Source organism: Macaca fascicularis, chromosome 11, assembly GCF_037993035.2.
Source record: "Macaca fascicularis isolate 582-1 chromosome 11, T2T-MFA8v1.1".
NCBI classification, from domain to species: Eukaryota; Metazoa; Chordata; class Mammalia; order Primates; family Cercopithecidae; genus Macaca; species Macaca fascicularis.
This window is the reverse complement of record NC_088385.1, coordinates 63,102,450-63,113,248: the sequence shown is the minus strand read 5'-3', so window position 1 is coordinate 63,113,248 and position 10,799 is coordinate 63,102,450. Positions and strand designations below refer to the sequence as shown.

Genomic DNA, 10,799 nt, shown 5'->3' with positions numbered 1-10,799 from the left:
CGGATAGGGACAGACGAGGTAAGGAATGTTGTTTAATGAGAGGCCTTGCTTGCCAGCCTAAGCTTTTAAATTTGATGCCAGTGGCAATAATAAAGTATATCTTTCTTATCTCTATCACTAGCCATTGTCAATCTAGACTATAAGTCTGTCCACACTTCTGTGTGTAGAGATTCTAGACTGGGGCATAGGGATGAAAAACCTAAAAGATACCTTCTTTTGGAAACTTCTTTTTTTCTTTTCCTTTTTTTTTTTTTCTAAGACAGAGTCCTGCTCTATCGCCTAGGCTGGCGTGCAGTGGCGCAGTCTCGGCTCACTGCAAGCTCCACCTCCCAGGTTCACACCATTATCCTGACTCAGCCTCCCGAGTAGCTGGGACTATAGGCACCCGCCACCGCACCAGCTAATTTTTTTTTTTGTGAGACCGAGTCTCACTCTGTCGCCCAGGCTGGAGTGCAGTGGCGTGATCTCGGCTCACTGCAAGCTTCACCTCCTGGGTTCACGCCATTCTCCTGCCTCAGCCTCCTGAGTAGCTGGGACTATAGGCACCTACCACCACATCCAGCCAATTTTTTGTATTTTTAGTAGAGACGGGATTTCACCGTGTTAGCCAGGATGGTCTCAATCTCCTGATGTCGTGATCCACCCGCCTTGGCCTCCCAAAGTACTGGGATTATAGGCTTGAGCCACCGTGCCTGGCCCGCACCAGCTAATTTTTTTGTATTTTCAGTAGAGGCGGGGTTTCACCATGTTAGCCAGGATGGTCTCGATCTCCTGACCTCGTGGTCACCCACCTCAGCCTCCCCACGTGCTGGGATTACAGGTGTGAGCCACTGCGCCTAGCGGAAAATTCTTAAATACCCTGATCCTGAGGTGTGGTTGTCTCAGGGTTTCAAATGGAATATCTCCCAGGAACACCTCAAGGAGAGAAGACCTGAATAAACATTTCAAAGGTTTTAAAAATTTTAGAATCTAAAGGAACCTTAGAGGTTGTCTGGTTCACCTCTGCCCATTTTATAGATGAAGAAGCTGAGGGCCAGAAAAGCCACAGAACTTCATGAAGTTCTGTATTTAATGGCAAAACTGGGTCTATAAGCTATCTTTCCCAAGTGTCAATCTGATCTAATATAGCTATAGTTTCTATTTTAAGTCTTTTTTTTCTAATAATACCTTGCACTAAGCCTGACACATAGAATGCATATATTCCACAAAGCTTTCTTATACCAAAAATCTCTATGAAATCTGACACATTAACTAGAGCACAGAGCAAGCACTCTGATATTTGTTGTCAACTAATATCAACCTGGTGTTAATTCCATCTTCTCCCATCAGCCATAAGAAATGCTGTGTTCTCTCTAGTTTTCCAAACCAACTATTATAAACCTTATTTTTTTCTTCTATGATACATATAAGTAATAATTACATTTTTTCATGCCCCTGAAAGTATACCCAAGGTTCTGTCCATTTCCTGCTTTGTGCCTAAAAATTCCTTTCTCTTCCATCAGAAAGCTTATCAGAAGTATAAATGAGAGTACTCTTCAAGCCGAGTGCGGTGGCTCATGCCCATAATCCCAACACTTAGGGAGGCCAAGGTGGGAGGATCGCTTGAGTCCAGGAGTTTGAGACTGGCCTAGGCAATATAATGAGACCCCATCTCTATAAAAAATACAAAAATTAGCCAGCATAATTGTGTGCACCTGTGGTCCCAGTGACTCTGGAGGCCAAGGTGGCAAGATCTCGAACCCAGGAGGCTGAGGCTGCACTGAGCTGTGATTGCACTACTGCACTCTAGCCTAGGCAACAGAGTGAGACTCTGTCTCAAATACAATAAAAAGAGTACTCTTCTGGAAACTTAAAACAGTTTTAATTTAGAAAACAAATTATTCATAGTTTTAAATAAATACATTTAATGTTAATCAGTAACAAGTTACTTGTGATGCACCTTACTGGTTTGTCGAAGTACAGCTGTTAAGAACTCTCCAGCTGGAGAGACGTTGTCATTGGTACACAAGGGTATGTCCTATATAGGAAAGGGTGGATGTTACCTTCTAGGCTTGATTAAGGATACACTTTGTGGGTTTTAAAATTTTTTTTATTTTTTCCTGAGGCAGAGTCTCGCTCTGTTGCCCAGACTAAAGTACAGTGGTGCAATCTTGGCTTACTGCAACCTCCACCTCCCGGTTCAAGCGATTCTCCTGACTCAGCCTCCTAAGTAGCTGGGATTACAGGCATGTGCCATCATGCCTAGCTAATTTTTGAGTTTTTTGTAGAGACAGTGGTGTTTCACCATGTTGGCCAGGCTGGTCTCAAACTCCTGGCTTCAAGTAATCCGCCCACCTCAGCCTCCCAAAGTGTTGGGATTACAGGCGTGAGTCACCGTGCCTGGCAGGAAGATACACTTTGCAAACCTCTTATTTTATTATTATTATTATTATTATTATTATTATTATTATTATCTTAGCAAGACAGGGGTCTTGCTCTGTTGCTCAGGCTGGAGTGAAATGGCATGATCATAACTCATTGCAGCCTCTAACTACTGGCTTCAAGCAATCTTCCTGCCTCGGCCTCCTGAATTTCTAGGATTACAGGCAAGCACCACCATGCCCGGCTTTGCACATGTTTTAATTCATATCACAAGGAATCCATGAATTTATCTGAACCCTCTGGAGGTTCATTATAATAAATTATTATAGCCCAGTATTTGGTAGAGCATATACTCTTAACCTTGTAAATCTGATTAAGCTTCAGATGCCTTCTTAATTTATCAGTAAAATGTTAGATGTTAATAAACACTTCCGAAGACAGTGTTAAATGAGGTACAGATATAATAGGAAAGTTTATTATGTGAAAATTTAGTCCTTTAGAAATAAGTTTTAGGGCTGGGCGCAGTGGCTCATTCCTGTAATCCCAGCACTTGGGGAGGCCGAGGCAGACGGATCAGTTGAGGCCAGGAGTTCAAGACCAAGCCTGGCCAACATGCCAAAAACCCATCTCTACCAAAACACAAAAATTAGCCAGGTGTAGTGCCATGCACCCGTAGTCCCAGCTACTAGGGAGGCAGAGGTTGCAGTGAAGATTGCGCCACTGCACTTCAGCCTGGGCAATAAAGTGAGACTCAAAAAAAAGTTTAGGCCAGATGCAGCAGCTCACGCCTATAATCCCAACACTTTGGGAGGCTGAGGCAGGAGGATCATTTGAGCCCAGGAGTTTGAGACCACCCTGGGCAACATAGGACCCTGTCTACGCAAAAAAATTAGCTGGGTATAGTGGCAGGCAGTCCTGTCTACTCAGTAGGCTAAGGTGGGAGGACTGCTTGAGCTAGGGAGGTCGAGATTGCAGTGAGTCATGATCTCGCCACTGCACTTCAGCCTGGGCGACAGAGCAAGACCCTGTCTCAAAAAAAAAGAAACAAAAAAAGTGACGTGGCATGATCTCGACTCATTGCAACCTCCACCTCCCGGGTTCAAGTGATTCTCCTGCCTCAGCCTCCCAAATAACTGGGACTATAGGCGCCCACCACCATGCCCGGCTAATTTTTGTATTTTTAGTAGAGGTGGGGTTTCACCATGTTGGCCACACTGGTCTTGAACTCCTGATCTGAAATGATCCACTCACTTTGGCCTCCCGAAATGCTGGGATTACAGGCATGAGCCACTGCCTGGCCAAAAAAAAAAAAAAGTTTTACAGAATTTTTTAACTTAAAAAGGATTCATAGGTACAATATTCCTTTAAATATAGGACGGGGCAGGTGCAGTGGTTCACGCCTGTAATCCCAGCAATTTCAGAGGCTGAGGCAGCAGATCACTTGAGCTTAGGAGTTTGAGACCAGCCTGGGCAACATGGAGAAGCCCCATCTCTACAAAAAATACAAAAATTAACCAGGCAGGGCACACCTGCAGTCCCAGCCACTCAGGAGGCTGAGGTGGGAGGGTGGCTTGGGCCCAGGAGGTTGCCGTGAGCTGAGATCTTGCCACTGCACTCCACAGCCTGGGTGACAGAGCCAGACTGTCATAAATAAATAGGAATAAACAGCATGGGGAAGGGAAATAATATATGTTGAATACTTGTATAACAAGCACATACACACTCTTTTTTTTTTTTGAGACAGGGTTTTGCTCTGTTGTCCAGGCTGGAGTACAGTTGTGAGATTATGGCTCACTGCAACCTCCACTTCCCAGGCTCCAGCAATCCTCCCACCTCAGCCTCCTGAGTAGCTGGGACTACAGGCACGTGTCACCAGGCCCAACTAACTTAAAAAATGTTTCGTAGAGATAGGGTCTTGCTGTTTTGCCCAGGCCAGTCTCAAACTACTGGGCTCTAGTGGTCCTCTTGGCCTTCCAAAGTGCCGGGATTACAAATGTGAGCCACCTTGCCTGCTTTAATCTTTATAACTCTAAGAAATAGATGTTATTCCTATTTTATAGATGAAGAAACTAAGCTCAGAGAGATTAAGTGTCTCGCTAGTCAGCGAGGAGCCAAGACTTCAACCCCAATGATCCTCTAATCCCTAGTCCAGTGGTCTTTCTGTTATACCTCATTCTATGTAGTGGAGTCTCCAAGTAGCTGTATAAAGTAGTACTTTTTAAATATGGCTTGAAAAACTGTCTCCAAGTTTGAATGTATGCCCTCTGATTCTAGTAATCTATAGTGGAAAAGCATTATATCCTCTGTTCAGCCATTTTTCCTGACTATTCCTTATAAGACACCCCTTTTACCTTTCTGGTCATTTTTTGTTTTTGCTGTTGTTTGAGACGGAATCTCGCTCTGTCGCCAAGGCTGGAGTGCAGTGATGCAATCTCAGCTCACTGCAACCTCTGCTTCCCCTGCTCATGCGATTCTCCTACCTCAGCCTCCCAAGTAGCTGGGATTACAGGCATGCACCACCACGCCCGGCTAATTTTGTATTTTTAGTAAAGACGGGGTTTCTCCATGTTGGTCAAGGCTGGTCTTGAACTCCCAACCTCAGGTGATTTGCCCACCTCAGCCTACCAAAGTGCTGGGATTACAGGCATGAGCCACCGCGCCCGGCCTAATTTTTGTAATTTTAGTAGAAACGGGGTTTCAACATGTTGACCAGGCTGGTCTCAAACTCCTGACCTCAGGTGATCCGCCTGTCTCGGCCTTCCAAAATGCTGGATTAGAGGCGTGAGCCACCGTGCCTGGGCTGTAGTTTTGAGACAAGCTTGCTCAGTCGCCCAGGCTGGAATGGAGTACATGGAGTGCAGTGATCATGGCTCACTGTAGCCTCAACCTCCTGAGCTCAACTGATCCTCCAACCTCAGCTGTCCCAGTACCTGGGATTATAGGTGCACACCACCTGAACTGGCTTTTTACATTTTTTGTTGGGGTGGAATTTCATCTTGTTGCCCAGAGTGGTTTTGAATTCCTGGTCTCAGGTGATCCTTCTGCCTTGGCCTTCCAAAGTGCTGAGACTACCACTCCTGGGATTACTGGCATGAGAAACCACACCCAGCCCCCTTTCTGGTCATTTCAAATGCTAAATGTTTGTCTCTCCAACTTTATATATTCTGTCAGTCACCATTTATTACCTAGTTCATGTATGGATGTGAAAGTCTTTACAGATGAGTAAGACTATAGTTCCTTATCTTTTATCTTTATTTTTTTAAAGACAAGCTCTCACTATGTTGTCTAGTCTGGAGTACAGTGGCTATTCACAGGCATGATCATCAGGCACTATAGCCTCAAACTCCTGGGCTCAAGCAATCCTCCTGCCTCAGCCTCTTTAGCAACTGAAATTACAGGCCCATTCCACCTTGCTTGGCTTAAATATCTTTTTTTTTTTTTGAGACAGAGTCTTGCTCTGTTGCCCAGGCTGGAGCGCATCTCACTGCAAGCTCCACCTCCTGGGTTCACACCATTCTCCTGCCTCAGCCTCCTGAGTAGCTGGGACTACAGGCGCCCGCCACCACACCCAGCTAATTTTTTGTATTTTTAGTAGAGACGGGGTTTCACCGTGTTAGTCAGGATGGTCTCGATCTCCTGACGTCGTGATCCACCCGCCTTGGCCTCCCAAAGTTCTGGGATTACAGGCGTGAGCCACTGTGCCCGGCCGAAATATCTTTAAATATAGCAACACAGTGAGTTGATGTTTCCAGGAGACAGTTGACAATGACTCAAAAATCCCTGACAGTTACAGCTGATAGTTCACAATTGCCAGATGTGGTGGCTCATGCTTGTAATCCCAACACGTTGGGAGACCAAGGAAGGAGGATCAGTTGAGCCCAGGAGTTCAAGACCAGCCTGGGCAACATAGCAAGACCCTGTCCCTACAAAAAAAAAAAAAAAGGAAAAATTAGCCAGGTGTGGTGGTAAGTGCCTGTAGTCCCAGCTGCTTTGGAGAGTGAGGTGAGAGGATCGCTTGAGGCCAGGAAGTCGGGCAGCAGTGAGCGACGATCATGCCACTGCATTCCAGCCTGGGTTACAGAGCAAGACCTTCTCTCAAAAAAAAAAAAAAAAAATCACAATCATCATGGAAGAAATACAGCTTAGGGCCAGGTGCTGTGACCAACCTGGCCAACATGGTGAAACCTCGTCTCTACTAAAAATACAAAAATTAGCTGAACGTGGTGGCACGCACCTGTAATCCCAGCTACTCGGGAGGCTGAGGCAGGAGAATCACTTGAACCAGGGAGGCAGAGGTTGCAGTGAGCTGAGAGCTGAGATTGTGCCACTGCACTCCAGCCTGGGTGACAGAGTGAAACTCCATCTCAAAAAAAAAGAAAAGAAAAGAAAAAGAAATACAGCTTAGTAATGCTGACCTTGGTCTGAATTTATAGCTATACCAATTACAAGCTATGACATTGGGTAGGATACTTCATCTAAGTCTTGGTTTTCTCTTCTTTTTATTTTTATTTTTATTTTATTTATTTATTTATTTATTTTTTGAGACGGAGTCTTGCTCTGTCACCCAGGCTGGAGTGCAGTGGCCGGATCTCAGCTCACTGCAAGCTCTGCCCCCCGGGTTTACGCCATTCTCCTGCCTCAACCTCCCGAGTAGCTGGGACTACAGGCGCCCGCCACCTCGCCCGGCTATTTTTTTGTATTTTTTAGTAGAGACGGGGTTTCACCGTGTTAGCCGGGATCGTCTCTCGATCTCCTGACCTCGTGATCCGCCCGTCTCGGCCTCCCAAAGTGCTGGGATTACAGGCTTGAGCCACCGCGCCCGGCCTTCTTTTTATTTTTTAATACCTATGAAACTTAGAGTTGTTGTGAAGATTAAGATAATGCACATTCCAGGCCAGGCACAGTGGCTCACGCCTGTAATCCTAGCACTTTGGAGAGCAGCCTGGGCAACATGGTGAAACCCCATCTCTACTAAAATAGAAAAAAAAAAAAAAAAAAAATTAGCCAGGTGTGGCGGCGTGCGCCCCCCCGGAGGTGGAAGTTGCAGTGAGCCAAGATCACACCACTGCACTCCAGCCTGGGCGACAGAATGAGACTCCATCTCCAAAAAAAAAAAAAAAAAGATACTGCATGTTCCACATTTACATAGTATCTACAGATAGTAAGGGATCCTCCAGTTTAAGTTGTAGCTATTATCTATTAAATACAGGAGTTTGGTTTACGGTGTAGTTTAAGGGTTTAAATTTATGTTTTATGGCCAGGCGCGGTGGCTCAAGCCTGTAATCCCAGCACTTTGGGAGGCCGAGACGGGCGGATCACGAGGTCAGGAGATCGAGACCATCCTGGCTAACACGGTGAAACCCCGTCTCTATTAAGAAATACAAAAAACTAGCCGGGCGAGGTGGCGGGCGCCTGTAGTCCCAGCTACTCGGGAGGCTGAGGCCGGAGAATGGCGTAAACCCGGGAGGCGGAGCTTGCAGTGAGCTGAGATCCGGCCACTGCACTCCAGCCTGGGTGACAGAGGGAGACTCCGTCTCAAAAAAAAAAAAAAAAAAAAAAAAAAAAATTATGTTTTATTAGCCCACTTGTCCTTTGCCACCAGGGGGTGCTATTGCATCCCTACATTTTAAAGAGGCCCTCCCAAGGTCACAACAACCTGAATTCTCAGCCTTCTCTCCCTTGCCCCTTCAAGTTCCCAAGCACTTAGTTATACTTGAACCTAGAGCTCACTTGGCTGTTTTATTCATGACAATCTTTCTTCCTTAACATTCTCTCCATCTCCCCAGGTCCCATCAGTGTTGAGAAGGAATCTAGGCCAGCTCCTGGAAGATGCCAGTTAGCCCCTTTGATCCTGTGCTTTCCAATTGCCCTTACAGCAGTTGATGTCAGGACTGGACAACTTCAAAACAAGTCCATAAAGTCCCCATGGTACTAGGACTCTGGGACCCAGTGTTGAGAGGGTTAGGGCATTGCTCTTCCCCACCCAATCACTAAAGCTCCAAGACCTCCTGTGGCCTCCAAAAATTATCCCTTTGGTAGTCTCATCCTGGGGCACTGAAGTTCAGTCCTGTGTCTGCTGGTTAGTCTCTGTGGATAATTAACCAGAGAAAAGGAACCAGTTCAGACTATTCTAGAGTTATGTGGAAATCCTTTATGAGATGCTAAATTGGGAGCAAATATTGATCAGTGAAGCTTTGAAGTCACCAGGGAGGTAGCTGAGGTCAGTGCTCCTCTGGAGCATTGCCTAAAGTTTTTTCCTGAGACCTAACTATCTGATCCCCAGGCCAGAAGAGCATTGGTTGTTAGGTGTGAAGCTGGGTATAAAGAAAATTAAGAAGAGAAAATAGCGGTTTTCTTTCTCTTTTTTCAAGTCTAAGCTAGAAACTCGGTTCTTTGTAAAGGAGATCTATCTAAACCTGGCTTAGATGGATACTGAGACCTCTGATCCTTGTTACTGCTATGTGGTGAGACAAAAGGGCCATTCACAGCTGGGCGCAGTGGCTCATGCCTGTAATCCCAGTACTTTGGGAGCCGGAGGTGGGTGGATCACCTGAGGTCAGGATTTCGAGACCAGCCTGACCAACATGGCAAAACCCCGTCTCTACTAAGAATACAAAAATTAGTTGGGCATGGTGGCGGGTGCCTATAATCCCAGCTACTCGGGAGGCTGAGGCAGGAAAATCCTTGAACCCGCAAGGCAGAGGTTGCAGTGAGCTGAGATAGTACCACTGCATTCCAGCCTGGGCTACAGAGCGAGACTCTGTCTCAAAAAAAAAAAAGGTTGTTCACTTGGGGCTGGAGGTTTGTGGATAAGATGCCTTGGTCCTTGGATCAGTTCCCCTCTACCCTTGGGTCAATGACTACGACAGGCTTGGGGAGGCACAAAGGTCCTGAAGCCTTGTCTACCCAGAGGAGTTAGAAAGTAGTGCGGAATATCACTTCAGGGTCGTGTAACGGTCTCTGGGGAGCACAGGATGAGAGAGCATAGAAGATTGCCAAGTGGCCGGGTGCGGTTGCTCACGCATGTAATTCCAGCACTTTGGGAGGCTGAGGCGGGTGCATCACGAGGTCAGGAGATCAAGACCATCCTGGCTAACACGGTGAAACCCCGTCTCTACTAAAAATACAAAAAGTTAGCCGGGTGTGGTGGCCGGCGCCTGTAGTCCCAGCTACTCGGGAGGCTGAGGCAGGAGAATGGCGTGAACCCGGGAGGCGGAGCTTACAGTGAGCCAAGATCGCGCCACTGCACTCCAGCCTGGGCGACAGAGCAAGACTCGTCTCCAAAAAAAAAAAAAAAAAAAGGTTGCCAAGTGGAAGTGGCCCAGAGGCCCTAGAGAATGATGTGAGGAAAGGGGATCTTCGATGAGGGGTTAGTCTGCGGCTCCTAATGTATGTCTAGAGTGGGGTGGGCTGCTGTGTGGGGTTACGTGACCAGAGTGGCAGTGAGACTAATGCCCATGACCCAGAGACTGTGGCCGGCTTTGTAAGCCTTCATAGTAAGGGGGCAGTTGTTAAGACTTGGATTTCCTGCCATTATACATAGAACTGACAGGTCACAAAGCACTGGATATTCAGGCTCCTGCTTTTGCTTTTCTACCCATATCGGGGTCTGTTAGTATCTATAATGTCGTGGCCTCTGCTGACCTCAAATGATCTCCACCAAGCAACTAACTCTGGCATCACAGCCTGTTGTCCACATGATGTCGCCTCCATGGCCATGAAGCCATTAACCAAAGACATGCCTCAAGAAAGCGTGCCAAGGCGGTAGGAGGAGCAGGCAATGATCAGTTTCCATGATAGCTTATTAAGGAATTGGCTTCAAGGACCTTCAAAGATCGAGTCCTGGAGCGTCTCCTTCAGTATTCGCCTCAGAGATAACCCCAAATGTGTTAAGGTCAAAGGGAAAAGCCAAGAGGGAAGTTAACTGAGTTCTCAGGCACCTACTTGGCCACCCGCATTCCCCCGCCCGCCACCCATACACCCTTAATTAGCCCTAATCCGGGCGGTCCAATCCTCCCCGTCACAACTGCTGTCAAGGGCTCAGGTCCCGCCCCACTTCCATACCGGACCAATGGCCGGGCCCAGGGAGAGTCCCCTGAGAGGGGCGGGCTCGGGTTCCGGCCAGTGGGCGGGGCCTCGCTGAGGACCCCGGGCTGGGCGCCGCCGCCGGTTCGTCTACCCTTTCCCTCAGCCGCCTCCTTTCAACCTTGTCCACCCGTCGGCGCGGCCTCTGGTGCAGCGGCGGCTGCTCCTGTTCCTGCCGCAGCTCTCTCCCCTTCTTACCTCCCCATCAGATCCCGGAGATCGCCCGCCATGGCTTTACTCACTGCGGCCGCCCGGCTCTTAGGAACCAAGGTGAGCAGCGAGGGGAGGGAGCACGCCGTCCCAGGGTGGGGCTGAGGCGACCGCAGGCCCTCCGGCGCCGGGGTCTCCCTCCC

General features: G+C 47.6%; 1 protein-coding gene across 2 annotated transcripts in view; it reads left to right on the top strand.

Moving 5' to 3' along the window:
- The first annotated feature begins 10,484 nt into the window (after positions 1-10,484).
- Positions 10,485-10,799, top strand: part of CS (citrate synthase) — a 31,251-nt gene continuing 30,936 nt past the window's right edge. For both annotated transcript variants that reach the window (XM_045365443.2, XM_005571217.4), the window contains exon 1: positions 10,485-10,716. In XM_045365443.2, coding sequence (XP_045221378.2) covers positions 10,675-10,716 — 42 coding nt within the window. In that variant the 5' untranslated portion in view covers positions 10,485-10,674. The remainder of the gene's footprint in view (positions 10,717-10,799) is intronic.